Source organism: Megalops cyprinoides, chromosome 20, assembly GCF_013368585.1.
Source record: "Megalops cyprinoides isolate fMegCyp1 chromosome 20, fMegCyp1.pri, whole genome shotgun sequence".
Lineage (NCBI taxonomy): Eukaryota > Metazoa > Chordata > Actinopteri > Elopiformes > Megalopidae > Megalops > Megalops cyprinoides.
This window is the reverse complement of record NC_050602.1, coordinates 7,718,171-7,740,527: the sequence shown is the minus strand read 5'-3', so window position 1 is coordinate 7,740,527 and position 22,357 is coordinate 7,718,171. Positions and strand designations below refer to the sequence as shown.

General features: G+C 47.0%; 1 protein-coding gene across 1 annotated transcript in view; it reads right to left on the bottom strand.

Moving 5' to 3' along the window:
• The window catches only part of epha4b (eph receptor A4b), an 84,053-nt gene that overhangs the window by 48,561 nt on the left and 13,135 nt on the right, over positions 1-22,357 (bottom strand). The window contains exons 2-3 of the mRNA XM_036553731.1: positions 19,861-19,925; positions 14,460-15,120 (exon numbers count right to left, since the gene is read on the bottom strand). Coding sequence (XP_036409624.1) covers positions 14,460-15,120; positions 19,861-19,925 — 726 coding nt within the window. The remainder of the gene's footprint in view (positions 1-14,459; positions 15,121-19,860; positions 19,926-22,357) is intronic.

The following is a 22,357-nucleotide window of genomic DNA, read 5'->3' as shown; positions in this document are numbered from 1 at the left end:
GCGCAACCGTTATTACCCAGCGTCGGAGCCACTCCGCGGTCCTGTTTCGAGTGGAAGGAGATTTAATGCGAGCAATTCCGCAAACCAAAAGTGGCTGTTAATGCATTCTTGCCTCCTTAACAACTAAAAACTAATTGGCCCAACAACAGCACACTAAAGCCATTGTTCCCTGACTTCAATCCGCATTTCGGCAAAGACAGATGGTTGACTTGCCTCCTCTGAAACGGCTGGGTCTGTGAGACTGATCTGTCAGCTGGTAGATTTGATTGCCTTGTGCTTTGGGGTGCCGTGCAGACAACAGTGAGGCAGCCCTTAAAAATGGTACATTTTTGAATAAACACCAGTTTATCCCCCCCGTTAAAGAGAGCTGAAAGGGGGAGGCGTGTCAGCGTCTGGTGCTGGGAACAAGGGCCGAGCTCTCCCTCGCTCTCCTCGCGCGGCTGAGGCTATGAATTATTGAGAGAGCTGAACTGAAAATAAAACGGGGAGGAGCTGGCTGTGTCAGGAGCGGACCTCTCTCGCCATCAGGCCAGGCACGTGCTGCACCTTTGTCACTCTGTTGCACCCTCAGGTTCAAATTCACATTCAAATCTGCTGTACTTAAACAGGAGAAATCAGGTTGCTGACGCACATGGAGACAGACAAAACATCAAGACACAATGACCCCAATGAAAAACATTTTGTTCTCTTTACTGTCCGCTCTTTCCCCCACTCTGTCTTTCTGTCTTCCCCCTCCCCTCTCTCTCTTTCTCTCCTTCCCTCTCTCAACATTCCTGTTGTTCTCTCTCCCCAACCATCCCTCTCTTTCTCCTCTTCCCTCTCTCAACATTCCTGTTGTTCTCTCTCCCCAACCATCCCTCTCTTTCTCCTCTTCTCTCTCTCAGTATTTCCTCTGTCGGTCTGTCTCCCCTTTCGTCTCTCTCTCCCTCCCCGAATATCTCCTCTGTCTTTCAGTCTTCCAACCCCCCCCCCCCCTCAGCGTCACAGGCAGCTCTGAGACCCATATTAAAGTTGCATTACCATGCCTGTTTACCGGCGCTGGCGAACAGGGGCCGCTGACGTAACCCTCAGCGATGCCTCGGAGAGAGCCGGGCCTGAAACGCAGCTCTGGCCGATCCATCACGTTTCATTTACCGCGCCCGTGTTAGCAGGAGCGCTGCGACAGAGCGTGATGGCAAAACATTATAAATACCAGAAAGATAACCAGGGTAACCAAGCCGACCTGAGGTTTATTACAAGCTTAGTCAGGAAGGCTGAAGTCACTTGTTGATGTTACTTAGTGCCTAATGTATAATTTCAGGTATATGAGGCAAATTTTGGTGCAAAAAAGTTGCACCACCCTACTAAAGATGCAGGATTCAGGGAAACATAAAAGCAGCACACTGCACCTCCACCTTTAAGTGCTGTTACCTGAGAATGTCACTGACTCAACAGTTTTTTTTTTTTTTTACAATAAATACAGCAATTTTTTTCCATAACAATGTAGCACTCTGTGACTGAATCCTGTACACCGTCATCATTCCCATTAATACTGGCACAATAAAAACCTGAGTACAATGTTAGAAAAAGCAAGATGGTGAGAACAGGGCCTTGTCATCCTCCCTCAATCCCCATTAAAACTCTCCCTGCGTTTGGAGTCCTGAGGGATTTGGGTCCTGAGGGATCCCAGAGTCTCTGACTCCACTGTAGATCCCAGCAAGCTGCTAAATTCTAAAAAGCTGTTCTACTTGGTCCAATTTCTAATGTTCCCAACTTAAAGCGAATAAAACCAAGCATCAACAGCTTAGGCGCTCAGGTTGCGAACCACAACCAGCCAAGCAGAAATCCATCCAGCGATGCGGAGGGCGGGTGCGATGAGGGGCAAGTGCGTGAGAGAGATGCACAATTAGAGCGATGACACCGCGCTTATTGCTGCGTTTAACAGAGCCGGGCACTGCGGCGATGGCTGGCACCCCGCCGGCGGATCCAGATCGTCTCGGCGGGGGCCGCCGAGCATCGCGGCTCATTTAACGCGACGGGCGCTTCTCGGTCGCACTTATCCCCGATTAGCTGAGCGGCTCCGAAATGCCACACGCTAACAACTTCGCCGGCTTCTCAGCTAACAAGTTACGATTTCACCACGCTGCAGTGACCTCATAAATCAAATCTTCAGAAATCTCTCACCTTTTGAGAACAGTCTGATTTAAGCAAGTGTTTCCTTTTGCATTATCTACACGATACTTTTAATAAGCGGCTGCTGAAATCTGAAATTGTGTTTATCCCATTTGTACACATTTTGTGTTTGAAGTTAAGGACAAAGAACTCTGTGGTTAGATTGAATCAGGGACTCAGGTCAGTCTTTGGTCCTTCACACTGCAGTACAAACCGAAGAATGTAGAACTGAAGATGCAGTCAGCTGTGGTCGCTGCTGTGCATTTCCTTGACAATAGGTCTTATCAATGCATCTTGGGAGGAAAGAAAGATTAATGGGGCAATTATCTGCTGTTCTCAGAAAAGGCAAAGGTATGGAAAGAAAGCTAATATGAAATGATGTAAATATAGCAATACCCTTGCTGCCAGCCAGGCGGGTACAACATGGCACGTTGTCTGCCAGTGTAAAATTGTTCATCACACACACACATACACAGACCCCAAGGCTATGAGACGGGCGCGCGGCGAGCATCCCACCTCCCAAAAACAACCTGATTGTGAGGGATTCGTTTGATGGAACAGATGTTTGGTTTTATGACCCACTGACTCCAGATGAGTAATCAGCTTTAATGAATTCAGGAGGCTGTTTATCACCAGCCAGAGGTCTCAACAGGGGAGGCAACAAAGCTCCAATCAAGCGAGGGGGCGGGAGGAGAGAGAGGTAATTAAGGATTGCTAAAAAAAAAAAAAAAAAACATTCAACGCATGATAATGCAGGCATATCAAAGGTTCCCGACTGGATGCTGACCATAATAAATGACCAAACTGACTGATTGCTGAGGTAGGTCGACACAGCATAGTCACGAAAGGTGAGTTTTCTTCAAGTGGCGAAAAGCCCTCAGCTCCCAGCAGACAGGCTCTGGGCGCTCAGGATCCGAGGGTCTTTTAAAATCAACTGTGCCCTCTTAGCGGCAGTGCTAGTCAAGGAGCTCTGGAGTGCCGAGGATGCCATCAGAATTTTCCATCAAACATGCGCTTTCCGCCAAAAACCCTGGAACCCCACTTCTGCTCACAGCCCTTTGTGATAATAACTCCAGTGAGGACTGCTGAAAGAACAAAGGCTGAATGCAGTCGCAGGTCGGCTCTCGGTGTGCGGCGCTGGTCTGAAATTCCGTTCCACATGCAGCCTCACCTGGGAAAGCACACGTACACACGCTTTCCTTCCCCATAAAGCCCACAGGGATCAGAGGCTATAATTTCATCTGTACCATTTCGAGGTGCATCCATTTCTTCAGATGCGTTTCGACTACCTGCCTTGGTGTGTCTGTTTCCTTTCTGTCGCTGAAGTGATATTAGTTTCCGCCGCTTCATCCTCCGTTACTGGGAAGAGAGGAGTGCTGTGCGATCTGAGATGACGTGCAGCTGTGCGGTTTTGGATTCGGCATGGGCAGGCTGACACTGCGATGCCCCTTGACTCCCACAGATCGCAATCGCATCGAGAGGACATCTGGATGCAGGTAATGTAGTCCAACTGCTCCCCTCTCGCACCAAAAGACCTCTCCTAAACCTCTCCAAATCCCCCCCCCCCACTTCCAGCAGCTGAGAAACAGGGTGAGGGAAAGGGGGGGTGGGGGTGCTCTTGTCAGGGGTGCGCTTGACCTTCAGCAAACCCTGGCTTTTGAAAGGCACATAAAGACAGCCAGGTGGGCCCCAGCTGAATGTGGGGCCGCCGCTGAGAGCCGCCGCTCTCGCCTGCCCACACAAGGGCTCTCTGGGTGCGCGCAAGGAGACGCTGGGGAGCCTTTTCAGAATGCGCTTAAGGAGACATGATTTCCCTGCAGAGCCACTAAAGACCCCCACTCTCCAAATGAGGGGAAATGTTTTCAGCAGGTCTCATGATTAACCTCCTTCCAAAATCTGCAAATTTCACTTCAAAAATGTAATTATATTACAAAGAGGGCTTTTTAAAAATGAGAACAAAAGGTTCCTGTCATAAAACAGCAGATTTTTCCCTAAAATATTGTAAAACTTCAGAGATTTGCTGTGACTTTAATCAGGCCCGGATGCTCACACTTGGTGTCTTTTCTGTACTGAGTATACTGTTCATTTTGAAAGATAAGTCACTTAATCATAAGCAGTCTATGACAGGCATGCAGTCAGTGGATAGATGGATAAATTATAATGCTCCATTCGCTTTACTTTGAGTTCTGTTGCTTCGCTCTAACACAGGAACTCATTAGTTCTGAATGAGAGCCCTCCAACCTCACACAATGCAGCCGGCATGTCTCAAGGGACACCTTGTGTTGCAAAAAAAAGACCTCTGTTGTACTTTCATCAGGCTGACTAGCGCCACAAACAAGCACCAGCCAGTAAGGCACTTGAGGAAGGATTTCATTGGTGCCGGTCAAAGAACAGTGTTCAAAGTGCCTGCTGAAACTCAAACACTGTGTCCAAATACCCTGAACGTTAATACTTCAGCTTTGGCATCTGCCTGGTGAAATAATGTGTGTCAACAACCTTCAATTATTCAAGCTTCTTCACTTACTGTATTCAAGATAGCTGGGTAGCCTGGCAAGCTGCTTTAAGATAGCCAGGTAATCTAGCTAGTTGCTTTAAGACAGCTTGGTAGCCTTGCTAGTTGCAGTTTACAGCTACTTTGCAGCTACTTGGATACTGTTGAGTCTAAATTAAAGTCAACTTGGCACCACACAAGGTAAATCACTTTTACCCACTCTCCAGCTCCTGCAAAAAAGGCCAGTGGCATGAATTGGAGGTGAAACCCACCCACAACAGACATTAATGTGTCCCGCTTTGCTGAAAAACAAAGGGAAACATTCAGTTCTTTAAGTGGTCTACTCTAACTGGGTACTTCTTTTCTTTTTTTTTCCAAAAATTATGTGGGTGAGTTAAAAAAAAAACTCCTTGTACACCCTTATCTGACATATTATAATTTGTGTGTCTTCTGTGTGCAAAAAATCACATGACAATGACAGCAGTGTCTTATGCATTTCCTTGCTTGTGTATGACAGACATCCATCAATCAGTCAGAGTCGAGATGTAGAGCATGTTGCAACAGCTGTCTCAGAGCATTTAAGAGATCTCATTTTCTTGTCAGCCTCCGACATCTGCATTTGACGGCGATCTCCTGTCTCGATATCTGTCTCAAAGCCCGACCCACAGTGAAACGCAGGTACCTGATCCGAACCGACCCGGTCCCTGCCGGGTTCTCCCCCGCACGCTGCCCGCTGCAATCCCAGCTACCCGTGGTGGGGACTTGGCGGCAGGCCCTGGCTGTGTTGTCAGTAATGGGTTAGAGAGCCGGACCGGCCCCGGGGGGGGAGAGCGATGAGTCCGCCTCACAGTGCTCCATCTCACAGCCATTAAAGAGGAACTGACGGGGTGGGAACGGGGATCGGCCGGCCAAGCGGCAGCGGGCTGAAACGTCATTAGTCCTGTTTACACGGCAGCAGCTGCTGGGCCACTCTCTCGGAGCGTGACAATTAGCCTCGCTCCGAGGGGACAGGAGGAGGAGGCTTTGTGCCCACACAGTGTGTACATACTATATTCATATGTGCATGCATGTCTGCGCTGCGTTTGTACATTGCGAGGAAAATTTTTTGCGTTGTGTTATTGCTCATTTGTGTTTTAGCACATTTTTGCTCTACATAAGGATGGAACATTCTGCATATGTCATACAGCACAGAACAGGCACATCCTTTAGGTGCACGTGTGCATGCAGACTCGGGTGCGTAGAAATTTCATAGTAAAAACCGACCCAGAAATGCTATCAATAGCAGCAATGAGAGAGGGAGAGGTCTGGGCTGCCAAAGTTGGAGGTCCCAGCCCTCACATCTAGGCTGAAACAATGAAAAAATTAGTAGATTGAAGACGAAGGACCATGTCCTTCATGTGCCAGCCTGACAGCCCACAGGGCTTGCAGAAGGGGGTCCGGCGCCCCACTACCCCGCTAATTTTGCAGCTTGAACGGCACCGGCGCAAACGTATTCCCAAACACACGTCGCCTTCGCAACTGCACCACAATACAAGCTTACAGCCTCTGTACCAAGGACACGACCCTGCAACAGACACGAGCGCAACGAGCATCGGGACCTGCAAAGCAACTGACACTCTCCGCTCGATTGCCATGTCCTTTCCAACAAGCCCCCAAAGGGTTAAGAGTGCTGAACCGGCTCAGCAAAAACCTGAATTCCCACTCAGTGTCAGAAACCCATGAAATGAGGATACCGTAATGATAAGACAGGGTGTGAGGGGGCTGTCAAGGATTTGCAGTAGAGGAGCCATTAATCCCCATATCTGTGTGTACGGTAGCTCAGAAAATACACAGAAACTAGAAATTCAATGCCCACAAACTGAGTGAAGGCGCAAATCGGCGGCCATCATTATTTTCCCTTTTCATTCAACTGCTGGAAAGATGGAAGCTTTCCGGCTGAAACGGTCCAAAAATAAGATATGTGAATTATTATCACTTTTTTTACCCATGCTAGTCTATGTGTCTCACATTAATTTGCGTATGGAAAATGCATTTCTTGCCGGTCTGTCTGTAACCGCGCCATGTAGTGCTGCCTTCACAGTTCACGCAGGGTAGCGAACGCCTTTTAATGTTTTTTTTTTCTCCCTCTCCTGAAATGGGAATCCAATCTCGGCCCCCGTTTCTCAGGGCGCAGACGGCTGCTGATTGCAAAACTAACGAGGCTGTCTGGATCCCGAAAATAACAACAGGGCCGAGCAGAGATGGAAGGAGCAGATGCTTTTTAACGGTGACACTTCCATTATCCGAACCCTCTGACAAATCACGGCTGACGTAGCAGTCCCGCAGGACACACATTACTGCCACAGCTGAAGTTATACAACGTGATTGACAGCCCCCCCCCCCCCCCCCACCCTCAACCCCCTGTGATACAGGAGGTGCTTTTTGTGGTCCTCCATGGTACATTAGATCAAAATCAGCAAGTAAAAAACAAAAAACTCTTGCTGAACTTTCGCTGATATTAGATTCACTCTCTAAAAATCACTTAATCAGGGCTAATCTGATGAGGGGATTGATTATATATCACATTTAACTCAGTATGTAGTTTCCGCAGTACCTCCACTGCACACCGCTGAGTACTGAAATGCTGAGGACAGAGCTACCAACTGCAATGGTCCATTTATCCAGGGAAACAAAGCAGCCTGCCCCAGCTTCTGCTTCAGGGGCTGCCTGTAAGACGGACTGAAAGCCACGCTTTCCACCAAGAACTGGAAGCATATTTATCAGGAGCAGCAATCACGGCCTAAGGCATCTGCTACTGTGACCAGCTTGTTTATGCTTCCAATGTGACCGATGATGAAGCCCAGTCGAGCTGCAGACATTTTAATAGTTCGCATTTGGGTGAAAGTTTTGGTTTCCTCTAAGGGGGCTGGGGGGGGGGGCTGGCATGAGGTCGACTTGGGGCGCGACAAGGCGCGAACAGTACTCTCAAATTTCATTGAGACCAGGGTAAGAAGAGGCGAGCTAAAAAGGAACAGAGTGAGAGAAGATGAGAGTGGGGGAGAGTGAAAGAGAGAGACAAAGACAGAGAGAGAGAATGAGTGAGGTGGGGGTCAGGAGGTAGAGGCAGGGGAAGCTGACAGGTGTCTCAGCAGCCCTGCTCTCTCCCCCTGCAGCGGTAATTGGTCGTGTCAGATAGAGACAGCATGGAGGAACACAGGACTGCCCGACAGGGGTCATGAATGAGCTGCATGACATTTCAGACAAGGAGACAAAGACAGAGGGGGAGAGAGGATGGGAGGGAGGGAGGGACAGAGAGAGGGAGCAACACAGGGAGAGACCGGAGGAGGGGGAGAGAATGACTGACTGGGAAAGGGAGGAAGGGAAAAAGAGAGAGAAGGTGGAAGGCTAGGCAGTAGGAGGCTATATTGTAATTACAGCTTTTCAGTTCTTTTTCTCAGTTTTATCATTATAAAACACCACTGACATTTCAATTCAGGACTATTTTTTTAGCATGTACAGGGCCTCACAGCATGGAAATTGTTTCACTTCATAGTAGCGTTTGGGGAAAAAGGAACACACAGCACCTTCTGTGCAGTTAAAAATGTCACGCTACAAAGCCTGTCCTAGACTTCATTAAGTACCTGCCCCAGTTCTCTAAACACTCTAATGAATGAAGAGTTTTTTTTTTTTGAATGATACACCTAGCTATGTATCTTCAGGCAGAGAGAGGTCAATCCATTACAGTTAGGTGTAGGTCAAGCATTATAATTACTAGTAATGTGAATAGAGGCCACACATAACAAGGACTTACATCACTCAAGCCTAATTTGAAGATGTAAGGAGCGCTAGAAAACAGCAAAGTGTCTACTGCGGTATAGGGCACCAGATTTCCAGTAAATATATGGACCATACAGAGACATGTTTAAAGGAATCTCATGGATAAGTCACAGCATCAATAATAGCCATACTAACAAATGACCGTGTTGGCAAACCCATTGTTATAAGAGGCCCGTAAAGGCCTTATAACATGTTTATTACACCCTAGAGTACAGTATATATTCAGGGGAAGGAGAGTAACATAAGTGGTGAGGGAACTAGCGAAATTTGGTAGGCCACATGTTCAAAACATGCATGGGCACCTTTCTATGAGGTAAATGACCTGAATTAGTTGAGTTGTTTGGAAACAATTTAGCTATGCAACCCAGCCTGGATATTTCCAAGTAAAAATAATGATGATAATAATGGAAAAGACTGATTGAGGTTAAAGGAAAGAGAGAGAGGAACACAAGAGCAGGTGCACATCAGTGGACATCCTGCCAGATGTGTGGTCCTTGTGTCCTTTCATCTTCGGCTAACTGCTCATTCAGCGTCATTCCCTCAAACAGCTGCCAGGACACACTCCCACACACCAGCTCCTCAGCCACTTCAGTAAAGTTAAGCTACCTAACAGGGCTGAATCCAGAGTCCAGACAAAGAACAGGCTGATTAGACCCTGATTATACCCTTCCCTGAGACCATCTGCATAGGTAAGAATAATGTTTATCGTGCTGTCCATCTGATTAAGGTGCCTACCTTGAGGGAGCTATGCTGGGACTACATCCTCATCTTGACTTCCAAGAGCTACAAAATGTGTGCACAAAGCACCAGTTGAATGATGGTAAACTTAATTCATTGTGAAAGTAAGCCCTCTCCATCCTTGTTCACTTAGCCACTGAGAATTTATCCACATGATGAGAACTCAGGGACAAATTTGGATTGGACATACATGCTTATGCATTAATAATGAGTCTTGTAAGGGCCAATGATTCATGTACATCTGAAATTACTCTTTCCCTAGGGTTTACTTTTATGTACATACAGACTTTGCCAGAGAACCTTAAACTGAATTCAAGTCACAGCTACTCCAACAAATTATGTTTTTCATACAAGAATGGATTTTTTTTCCTAGAGACTTCGGTGCTTTTTAGAGTGTTATAAAAGGGTGACTACTGAACCAGAGGACAGCTGCAAGAAAACCTGTGTCCTGCAGTGAGAAACACATCACACATAAGCATGGCCAGATTTAAAATTCCTTTATTTGTGTCTTTCCTAATGTAACTAATGTAATGCAACCTTGCAACCCTTACAAAATGCAAGGGCTGTTTTTTTTTTTTTTTTGGAGATTTAGTTTTTGTTCCTCCTTTTTATGGCTGCCTCCTCCAGCCTTTACCAGCTGATTTATTTTGGGTCCCTGGAGTCCCATTACTGTGGAGAGTTCCCATTCAGGATCACAAAGCTCTGCCAGCTCCTCTCCTCCGCCGCTCCTCCGCTGTTGTCGCGAGGCCACCTCTCAGGTAAATTGAGCTATTCAGCTGAGCTGCATAACAACTACTTTACTTTCACAAAAGATCTGCCACATCGTCAAACACGGAGCCATTTATATTTCTTCAGCAGCCGGAAGACTGCTTGTGTTGTCTGTTGATGACTTTCTCACAGACACGCAGACAGATGCAGGCATGCATTCACACTTTCATACATGTACACACACATGCACGGGCGCACACACACACACACACGCACACGCACTCACACACGTATGTAAGGTTGCGTTTCAGAACAGCATTCACAGATATTCACAGATAGGATATTCACAGTTAGGATATTTGCTTGGCTCAACAGTCAAACATCGAACCCACAGACTCTCATATAAGCTCAGCACATCTACATGTGCACCAAGTCCTCACATTCGGTCTATTATCTTCAGTCTATTATCCTTACTTGGGCTTTCAATGAAAGCCTTTTTGATCATTTTTTTTTCTTTCAGTGTTTGCTCACTGTGGTAGCTGAATTCAGGAGGATTTATTAATATATTAACAGGCCCGTCTTTTGTACAGAGTGAGAATGGTGCAACAAACCAGAGCAGAAAGAGCACCATTACCTGCCAACCCCATCAAACATGTCAAAAAGGAGATCAGACAGAGAAATATTCATAATTACAAGCGATTGTCATTTCTGTTGGAAAGTGGGGCATATTGATGAGCCCATTCAGCACCTAGCGCACGACGAGAGGACCGCCGAAAAGCCCTCATTTAAATACATTACGGCGTCTGTCATTTCGCAGTGGAAACGACGCTGTAGACCCACCGTCCTCGGAGGGCTGCAGCCTTTTGTTTACGGGGAGACCTTGTGGAGTAGCTCACTTTGAGGCGTGAAAGGGCAAAGATTTCTTACAGGGGCCTGACATGAAAGAGGAGCATTAGATACGTGTTCCCCTGAAATAAGGCCATTATTCTGCGACTCGTTCATAATGTGTTTTTTCCCTGTGGTCTCGCGGGGGGGGGGGGGGGGGGGCTCAGGGCTTGGTGGTGGTTCGGGGATGATAATTTAAGTGAAGCATCGATACAATACAGCAGTGCTGAAAACGTCTTTATGAGAAAGGGCTTCTTTTCACTGCGTGCCGTTAACATTGAAACTGCAGGGCCTTCAGACAGAGATCATATCATAGAGAACACCACTGCATCTCTCATATCCAACATCCTACCCCTACATATAGATACATATAGCTAGCACTTTTCAAAAAGGCCATGTTAAAAAAAGGCCCACACAACACAAGGCTACAAACTGAAACCTAATGAACTGACATTAAATCCTAAAATGTCTTTTATTCCCCCCTCAAAAGTGATAAACCTTGGGTAGACACCTCTGTCATGGGTCACCAATAGAGCAGGCTCGTCGCACCCCCTTAAGCAGCCAGTGGTTTGTCCTCCCTGCAACAGCACTGGCCCTTCAGTAGGTTTGTTTCAGCTGGGAGATAGACACAAGGTAGAGGTTTCCATTCAAGCACCTGCTGCTCAGAGATGCAGCAGAATGCTGTTTCCATTCCTAACCAGCACAACCCACCTTTCCAAGGTTGAATACTCCCCTCCTCCAAGCCCTCATCCAGGATTAATTCACCACACGCACCCTGAGGCCCCCACCCCTTCTTTCTTTAAGCATAGCAGTTGTATAGTGGCAGCTAGCAGCACCACCGATTCCACTAAGAGCCGCACTGGGGAAAAGAGCCCACGTGCATCTCATATTAAATCAGCACGCCGGTTATCAGTATGAATCACAATACTAATTACCTTCTAACCCTGTTTCAGCAGTTTCACAAACCTGCAGATTTTCTCTCTCTCTCTAAACTGTAAAATGTTCAGCACCCTGAGCTGGAGTGACCTTCATACAGTTAGCTGAAGAATTGAGCCAATTATATAATAAAGGGTTTTAATGGAACACAAATCAGAAGGGTCTCCTGTACTTCAGGATCACTGTTGCCTACCATGTCTCTCAGCTTGCCATCACAGACATTTATATATTCATTTGGTGAATGTGCTATGAGATTGTTGGATCATTACAGGCCCACGTAATGAACGAAGCTAGAGCAGGTAATCCACACACCACTTTGTAACCCCTTCAGGGCATCAGCTATTGAATTGCTGTAATGGGCAGTCTTTGAACGTTTTATTAATTCAGCAGTTAGCAGATATTAACCTGCAGTTCACTGCACCACTGTGACTAAACCAAGACCCCGCTGGCTGAAAAGTTGACAGAAATCAGACCTCACTGTGATGAAAAGAACAAGAGTCTTTGCTGTTTGACAGCATGTTTTTTTTTAAAAGATTCTTACATCTGTTTACAGGTCTTAGGGTTTCTCTGGTCTAAGGATTCACACAAGGGGCTACAGATAGACCACCTAGCATCTGCTGCATTGTTGGTAGATGTTTTCCTGCTAGCTACATGAGAAGCATACAGCAGTTAGCATATCTAATGTTTTGGACTATTCCAACCAAAAACAGCTGAGGTAAGCAAATCACCTGTTACATCTGTTTTTTTTCCTCGGTCCCTTGCTCTCATGCATGACCCATTAGTGACCTTGCTGAAAGCACACTGGTGCACATGGCCTCCCATTGCTCACACCAGCGGCTGAGGAAGCGCATCGCTCCTGACCTCTGCTCCTAACCTGTCGATGTGTCCACGTCGTTATCTTCTTCTCCATCACGTCCCGGAGGCAGGAAAACATTGTGAATCATGGCGACATCATTTTTCACCATTTGCCAAGCTTCGCAGAGTGGAAGTGACAGAGCCGCTTTCCCTCAATCTTACTGCCATAAATCACATAAACCCCCCCGGCATAATACTGATATTTTTCAGTAACCTTACAGATAAATCAAAGACAAACAGATCGATGAAAATAAAGACAATTTCATGAGGTAAAGTATTTTTTGGGATGCCTTCCATCTTAAGTGGGAAGGAAAGCCCGGTTTCTTTATGAAGTGGCCTAGCTGTACCTCTTCATTCTCTTTGCCAAATACAATCTGACTGTAACAAAACCAATACGAGCTCTGCATTTTTTACGAATTTCAGCGTAACCCTCTTAATATCACTTTGATATTAACTGGGCTTTTTTATACACTTGTTTGGATTTCCCCAGTAAACAAATTGCCTCCCACAGTTTGAGCTCTCACATAATTTACATTCAGAATTAACCTAGATCTATTATTACTTCCCTCTTTATAAGTCATTTGCAGGCAAAAGGAACGTACTGTGAATAGAGATCAGGTCAGCTGCGGAGAGAGTGTAAGGCACAGCCTTTCCGGTAAACGTTTAGAGACCCGCCGTTCATTTACCCGCTTCCTGCCAGAGTCAGGTGGCCGCCAGGTTTGGTGCCCTGAAATTGGAGCGGTACTTCCAGTCACGTGCGGTGCTTCTCTCGGGGAAAAAGCCCCCGAAAAAAAGAGAAAAAACCCACAGAGGGAAAATGGTACCGAAACTAATCTGCCCGTCAGCCACCAGAGACAGTGGGAAGCCGACTCGCTCCAATTTTGATGCGTTTTCAGGCTAAACAGGCGAGCAGGAGAGTGATAAGAGACTGGGCTGAAATGGCCTACGTACTGGGGGGGGGCTATGACTTCATTTAAAGGCATCAGTCTGTATCATACACCGCTCCACTTTGCTAATTGCAAAGACTTGTTGTGAAATGAGATAGTATCAGGACAGACAAAAGCAACTCTATGTGGCTCTACTTTGAAACATGGGATCGTTATGCACTGGAAGTGCTGTTTTTTTTTTGCTTAGCTTTTGCTTCCATGGTAGAAACACCCACACTCGCACAAACAAAGAGTTTACATAAATTTACCAGTCCCACTCCTGGCAGATGTGTTTTCTTTTTAGAGGAAGAATACACCAGATGCTATCTATCTGAGGGATGGTACATCTCAATTCTCAGTTCAATACCTGAATCATCACCCACCAGATGATATGAATACATACAAAGAAGAGGACTGTCAAAGCTGTAGCAAACTTGCATCTCTGCTTGTATCTCTAATGTGACAGCACACAATTTGCGTAGAAAATGCCAAAAGCGACTACCTGTATGTAACGAATGTGAAAGAGGTTGCTACCTCCATAAGTGAGCTTCAAACTGAGATTGTCAACACTCAGCTGAATTCTAATGGCCAGTGTCGTTACCAGTTGAGCTAAAGGCAATTTGCCCCTAGCTCTGTCAGCAACAGCGCTAGCTAATCAAGTCTCAGGGAGTGACATCACCACTGAAACTGAGGTGCTACCAGCTACACTTCTCCCCTAACGCAGGACTCACACAAGCTACTAATTCCAGCTCTGCCACATACATTCTGTGAGAAACCTGTTTATTGCAACCAATGTATTTGCATTTTATCTGCCACAGGCGCTAACCCTCAACAACACTCAGACCAAATTCACGGTGACGGTGGGGACCGTGAGGTGCAGGTAGCACCTTGAGCACCTATGCTGAATTTGACCCAAGACCATTTCTCGATAGAGGAGGGGGCGGGGTACTCACGCCGGCAGTAGCCCTCAGTCTCCTCAAAGCCCGGCTTGCAGACGCAGCGGCCGATGGGCACCAGCCAACCGCCGTCTGCGCTGCAGTACATGCGCGGCGCCTCGAACTCCTCTGAGTCGTTGACGCAGGAGCCGCGCACCTCCACCAGCGCCGAGTCGCCGCCCGTCACCGTGTCGGGGAACTGCGCCAGGTTGAGCACGGCCAGCGGGCACTTCTTGTAGAAGACGCGGACGGAGACGAGCGCGATGCAGGCGCCCACGTCCTGGAAGGCCAGGTAGAAGCCCTTCTTGCTCAGGTTGCTGATGTCACGCACCTCCGTGTTCAGCTTCATCACGCGGTCGCCCACGTCCACCTGGGTGAAGCTCTCGTCCGCGGCGATGGTGTCGATCTTGACGTACTGGCTCTCCTTGATGAACCACAGGTTGGCGTTGTTGGACTCGTAGTAGTACATGTTGAAGGTCTCCTTGCAGGTGCCTGGCACGCCCGGCAGGCTGTTGCAGTCCCGCAGGGTGAACTTGATCTCGATGTAGACCCGCTGCGCGCCGTCCCGCGGGATATGGCTGGTGCGCAGCCAGTTGTTCTGGTTGGCCTCCATCACGTTGCACACCTGGTAGGTCCGCATTGGCGTGTTCCTCTCGTCCATGACACTGATCTCCTCCCACTGCGGGGGGGGGGGGGGGGGAGAGCAAGAATTAGACACTGTGTGTGTGTGTGCGCGTGTGTGTGTGTGTGCGCGTGTGTGTGTGTGCGCGTGTGTGTGTGTGCGCGTGTGTGTGTGTGTGTGAGAGAGAGAGAGAGAGAGAGAGTGAGTGTGAGACAGAGAGTGGGTATGTGTGAGAGAGAGACTGTGTGTGTGTGTGCGCGTAAGAGAGAGAGAGACAGTGGGTATACAGTGTGTGCACATGCTGTGCGTGTGTGTGCGTGCGTGCGTGCACTCACACACGTATGAGTGTGTGGTATACGTCTGGAAAGATCCACTTTGACTTCTGTAGTTTCAGGCCATCTGTTTTCACTCTGATGCATTGCAGTAATTGAGAACACTTCTCGACTGAACAAAAATACTTTTCTTTTCTTTCCGAAAAAAATAAACAAATGTGCCAGTGGGGCTTAGTGTAATTCCTCAAATATCTGATTCAAAAAAGACAGATTGGTAAAATAAAATGCAGAGCTGTCTTTGTGTGAATCTAATTTGGGGTGGAAATATTCAGGACCACCTTGCTCGTTCAGAGCTAAACTAATTTCAGGGCACTTACAAACTACTGAGTAATAAAAATATACCCCATTTCATATAAAACCATCTACAGGCATACACACGCAAATGTCCAAGTTCTTTTGTCAGTGCTTTGGGGGTAAGTGTTCCTTGGAATAAAGCTCCCCCTTTCTCTAAGCTAAGATGTTAATTAACTTGGAATAGTGTTTAATGGATGAGTTCTGGGGAGGTTAAGGAGAGAGAGGGCAAAAAAATTTAAAAAGAAACTGAGCATGCAATAAGCCTAATCTCAGCACCTCAGAATCTTGTGTCATTTCTTCTGTCGATTTAACACAGAGTGCTTCACCTGCTGTTTGTGGAAAACACCGCTCAATTCTCGATGCAGAGAGCACCATTTTTCCCAAGACGTCCAGCCGAATAATGATAGGCAGTTTGTCTCGAGCTCAGGCGGCATGGGATTCTTTAGGGCGATGATGTCACAAGCGCCAGAGATGCCATGCGGGCAGCGCTTTGTGGCCAGTGCCTCTCCGTTTATAAGTAAAAGCAAAACTATAATGACAGCCATGACTGTGCTGGACTGAACCCTTAACTGTAGAGCCTCACGATGCTGACAAGAACGAGGCGGCCAGGAAATGGATCCTGCTACAAAAATTGTTTTCAAACCCCCCGGAGCAATAATTGTGGCATTTCCAAAGAGCAATTACATGGAGATAAAATCTACTTTATTGCCTTTACTCATTGATTTCTTAAGCTCTGTGCTGGAGATCACTTTGTACCAGAGACAATGCGGTATATGAAAGGCTAATTTACGACAGGGACCTGTTGTAGAGGACTTGATTTTTTGATGAGGCCCTTGCCACTCATATTGATATGTTGAGAATACAATGTTTTAGACAGAAGGGAAAGCTTTGCTGCACGTAGTCATAGTCCCTGATACAGGGTTTGACCTTTACTTGAGGTCTCAGCTGAGAAAAGAGAAAGGAAAAAGACATTCATCTGTCAAACCTAACATAGTACAAGCAGTAAGCTGGAGTACTTTAACTGCCTTGAAGCAGAGCAAATACTTCAGATCAAGGATTCAAGTATGAGCCTTTGTTGGCTAAGCGAATTTTTGTCTCTTGATTTTCAAGGTCCGGTAGCGTGAGAAACTTAAGAATAATTGATTTTAAAATTGTCAAGAACATCTGCTTTCTCTCCCAAAGGTAAATCGTTACTGCACTCAAATTCTTAGTGCCCCCTGTACCTCCTTCCCCCCAACTCGTGAGATGAATGTTCTGGATCTTCTCAGAACTGATCCGCAGCAAACGTTCAACATCTGTTCCTGGAACGGTTGAATTTGGGCTGACCCATGGGGTCAAGTGGCAGACAATTGACTCAGTAAGGCAAATATCCATAGAGAAGTGAGGCCCAAGCTGTGGGAACTGCCCCCCTCCAACATCCCAAACAACACTGCTGTCTGCAGGTTGGAGGTCAAAGGTGAATGTCTTAATCCCTTTGTATGAAACACAAGATTCAGAGGAACGACCTTTGAGTAGTTCCCTGTCTGACACCCCCCCCCCCCCCCCCTTTAAGAAACAGAAAGTCATTTATTTTCTGAGGTCTCCTCTGTCTCAGCACTGCAGTTCTTCAAAGGCAAAAAGGCAAAGCAAGTTCCCTGCCCTCCTCTGCTACCCTCTCCTCGCCTCAAACGCAGACACCATTTGAAGGTTTGACTGGGAGTCTCTGAGGAGCATTTCCTCTGAAGCATTTGGCACTGGGAGCTTTTCATGTGCCGAATGCCTTTCTCTCTGTGGAGATGGAGGCTGGCATGGTGTTAGCTGGGAGAAATGATCTTAGTGGGTGAATCCCCCTGGAGCCCTGAAAGGATAACTGCCATTGGCTACTCAACAGCATCTAAAACAAGTCCAGCCCCTATCTCTGTGCATTGGCAAGTGATGGGGACATATGGAGGACCACGTCATCGTCACTGAAGGTAAACCCCTCACTGTGAGCAAGCTCAGGAGGAACCAGGGCAGCATAGACCCCTGCAGAGTCTCTCTCTGCACAAGGCTGCTCACAGGCTGAAACACATCAGTGTGTCTCTTCAAGCCTTTCTTCATATGGCTGCTAAGTAAACAGCTTACATGAGGTTTGCATCAGTTTACACTTGATTTTCTTCAGGAGTGTCATCATCTCCATCGTCTGCAGATGTTTTTGAGTTAAAGGAAGAACTAGGGTCACTTGACATTTTTAGTTCAGCGGCCCGTCCCAAAATCCAAGAAGCGCACCAACACCTGCTGATCATATAATATACTATATATACACTATACCATACTAACACTGCAGAATTATCCACACGGTCTGCCCTCATCTCCGCCCAGCCTAAGCAGAATGTTACATTGTGAGGTCACAAAGGGTGTACCATCTAAGGGGGCGTGCCTTCCTGCACAGGGTCAAGTTACAGTTTCACAGAGCACTGATGACAGGGAATCAGTAAATCTCACACTCTCTGCTTTCAATTAAACAGAAGCATTGACAGCACTCCACAGCCTCAACATCTCCTATTGGACAGTTGGTGACCGAGTTTCATTCAATGATCATAGCTGGCACCTTCCAGCTCTCTGACTGTGGCAAGTTGCTCTCCCAGGGAGACCCAAATCCCCTAAAATCCTACCATCTTAAAAAAGCCAAGCTTTGTCCTCTCTGAAAGCATCTTCTTGCGTGTTTGGGTGGGGCCATAACAGAATTCTGGGGACTTCCTCCTTCCACATCAAGGACAGTTATATAATACAATTCCCAGTTATGTAAGCCTGATATTCCCCAATTTCCTAAAGGATGTAACACATCCACTGTCAGGCTATTTCCAGTATGGCAAAATAATTTGTGAATTCGCTTTGACACAAGATTCAGCTGCGCCAAGTCCCATTATTTTGCTGCCCGTTCATTACGTGGTAGAAGGGTGTAATGTGTAGCCACCCGACACCGTTCTCGACAGCTCTGCTGAATCATTTAGCAGGCTGCTCTAAAACCCAAAGATTGATTTTCTTTAAAGCCCAACATGGGTTTTACAAACTTGATTATTTTTAGGCCGCTGCGGGTGAGTCATGCGGGAGCCTGAGCGATCGCTCTTCCTCGTTTGAACCGCCGTAGCCATCATTCACAGCAGCGCGAGATCCTTTATCTCTCCACCGGACGATAAAGTCTGCTTCACTCTAGATAGAGAGGAGACTAAGAATACGCACCACCGACGGCGTGACTTATCGCAGATTCAATCACGATGTGGTTTTTGTATTCCCTGTCTCTGCCAGGGAGGGAGTGTGAGGACCACTCGTACACACTCTTTGCTCATGAATATTCAGAAACACGCCGGGCCCAGAATGCATTTTGACTCTGAATGATTGGCAGCTAAAACGACTCGGCACATATCGATAGAGATTAGAGTCCAATCCAGACAAGTAACGGTCTCTCTGCTGATGAATATTCATAAGCACCTGTCTTCACCGGAAGTCTATATTCAGCAATGCAGGAACCGTATTGGAGAGTGATGGAAAATAGGTCGTCAGTGTGGCGTCATCAAAAGAAGACGACTGTGGGTAATGTGGGCTACTGAGGTCACAAGTGTGTCATCAAATGGACAAACACCCGCTACTCATTAAATGGAGCACTCTCCTGGACTGGCTAACAACTCCCATGATGCTCTTTGGTGAGTGTCAGGCAGACGCTCTCCACAGAGTTTTTCCTCCTGGACTCTGTCACTACTGGACATGATGTGACCACAGATGGACTGTTATTCTCATATAACAATGTCTGCCTGTGTGAGGCTTATCAGTTTGACCAAACACAGATAATGTTTCAATGTGTAGAGTTTGCAGCACAGACATAGTTTTTAGCAGATATCTGTGTGTGTGTGTCTGTGTGTGTGTGTCTGTGTGTGCGCGTGTGTGTGTGAGTGTGTATATACGCATGTAAAAGAGCAAACCAGACAGTGACCAAATGTGTGTTTTGGTGATTGCAGATTGATGGTAGCTGAGCATGCGTGTGTACATGTTTGACTGCAAGCTGCTCAAGGAAATGTGTAGTTTCAGAGCATAAAATAAGCCATCTATATATCATCAGCATTAATTCTTCCCCCAGCAACGTTCAGAGCAAGCCTTACTGCAGATAAGCCAGAAACAGGAAGTGATGTCATGAAGTAAAGACAGTGATACTCACCCCCTCTGCTGGGTAGGCTTCCCAGCCCAAGTCCCCCAGGGCAGACATGGAGTCCAGCAGTGTAACTGGACAAGGAGAGAGAGAGAGAGAGAGAGAAGGAGAGCAAAAAGGGAGAGAGCAAGAACACAAGAGGGAAAGTAAGGGACAAGTCAGAGAGAGAACCAGGGAGGGGGTGGGGAGAGAGAATATGAGAGAGGGGCAGTCAGAAAAGACACAGGGTACAAGAGGAGGGTAGAAAAGATGGCGTTGAGACACAACCAGAAAGAAACAGAGAGAGAGAAAAAGAGAGAAAAAACAAAAAGTAGTGAGTGTCCATGAGTGCAGCAGAACAGGCCTTTTTAGACACAGTTGCATATCTATCTCGGAAGTTCCTCGAGCAGTCGCAGAAATGAGCTCCTGCAGACAAACCAGGTGCTGGCCTGCCAGCGAACCAGGGGCACCCATCTACGATCAATTAGTGTCACATTCCCACACAGCAAAGACACACCAACATATCCTCATGCAAAAAAAAAAAAAAAAATCAGACCAAAAAAAGAAAAAAAAAAAATACATATAACATAGTAGTGTTACGGACGAGACACAGCAGAACAGCCGTGTTTGCAGAGAACGCGGAGAGGAGACGAGGAGAGGTTAAGAAGATGGGTAAATGGCTATTTAAAGTCTGGAGCCCCGTTTCCCACAAGTCTCTGAACTGCGCTTTCCCACTTTGAGCTCCATTCCAAGCCAATTACAGGCAAAGCCCTGTGAGCGATTAATTTTTAATTACATCCAATCTGCAGATGTTCCCCTCATCGCTCGCTAGCCACCCCTCCCGCCAAGCACTGCGGCACGGGCCACCTTCCTTAAATAAAAACGATAAATAAAACATTTTCAACGCGTGTGAAAATTCAGATGGAAGTCCTGCGTGACGCTCTTTGGATAAACTTCAGCGTGCCGCACTCCTTGCCTTGCCTCGCAGTGTGCAGGAGGAGGGGGGGTGATGGGAAATCCAGTGCAATTTGCCACAGACAAAGCAGGCCGGGGCCTACTTCATAAACCCACTGCTGCCGGCTTAAAAGACGAAATCAAAACGCTTATCTAGCATCAGCTAGGAGGCAGCTGAAACATAAAAGCACAGGACGTCAGCACAGTGTGTCGTTCATATTCTTATGTCAGCATCATTTTTTTCCCCCCTGCATGAAAAAAAAAAATCACTTACCATTTACAGGCTAAAGTTATGACAAGAACGCAAGGCATAATTTTTCCGTGCTCTGGTTTCCAAAGATGATACCCTACCAGTTGCACAACACCAGCCCCCCTATAAGACATTCCAGACCTCCGGTGACGAACAGGTCGAGGTATAGGGAGAGATTGCTTTAGTGTTGGTACAGGTAGGGCTGGGTGGCAGCTTTCATTTGCTTGGGTGAGAGGGTGTGTGGGCCAGTGAAGGACGAGGAGGCTGCACAGATATAGACCCATAGCAGGAGACCCAGCCACCACATTCACGTAACAAACTCCAGAAACACTTGGATGACTCTCTCTCTGTCTAGTTATTACTGCAGCTCCTACCACCCACCTCCCCCCACCCCCAAGGCCTTTCTCTGCTCTCTACCAAAGACTAGCTGAAGGGGTAAAGGAATTCCCAGCAAGCTTGCTGCTCCTGTATGCCCAGAGTGATGTTTTCATTGGTCCACTAAAAGTGAGGAGATCCTCAGAGTGTTGTACTGTGGAGGTCTCTGGCCAGAATCTCACTCCTCTCAGAAGTGAATTAACCTTCCAGCTAAAGCAAATCCTAATACAACTAGTCCTGAGCACATCCTAAAAATCTCCCATTTCTTTCCTGTAAAGGAGCACATGAAGTTATATATATTGCCCTATGTACAAAAGCAGGTCTGTTGTTAAAGTCAAGGGCATCTAGAAGACACCAAAATCTGACCAGATGGCCATTTAAGCTAATCTTGCTTTTTGCTCTTCTGTTCTCCTCATCTTTGGTGGCGATCTTATCAGTGGATGATACCAATTTGACGCATTCTTAACATTGCATGCTGGGAACTGGAGTTCTACAGGTCCTTCTATGTACAGCACTTGAGTTCTTGACTGTCTTCCTACCCCCTCGCTCCCTCACTACCATCCCTGACCTCTGATGACCCCTCCCTGTTCTCCCTTTCACACTTTATTTGCAGATTGGTCACACGCTGGGCAAACTTCCACCTGAGTGCTCCCTGCCACTCGCCTGGTCATTTCGCGCAGGAGTAATGAAGCTTTCACCAAGACAATGTCTGTGCTCCAGTACACCTCTGCATTATTTCCCCTGCAGACGCTCAGTGTGGAGTATGGGAAACAAATCCAACAGAAAAAAAAGCTTCCCTCACTCTCTGCCCGTCTCCAGGGACTGATCTGGGGCCTGTGTAACTTGACTCGGGCCCTAGCCCCTCAGCCCAGAGATAAAAGACCTCACCATTAGTCATTTTCCCAAGGATCATATTCAATATTATCTAATAAACACAACACAAAACCA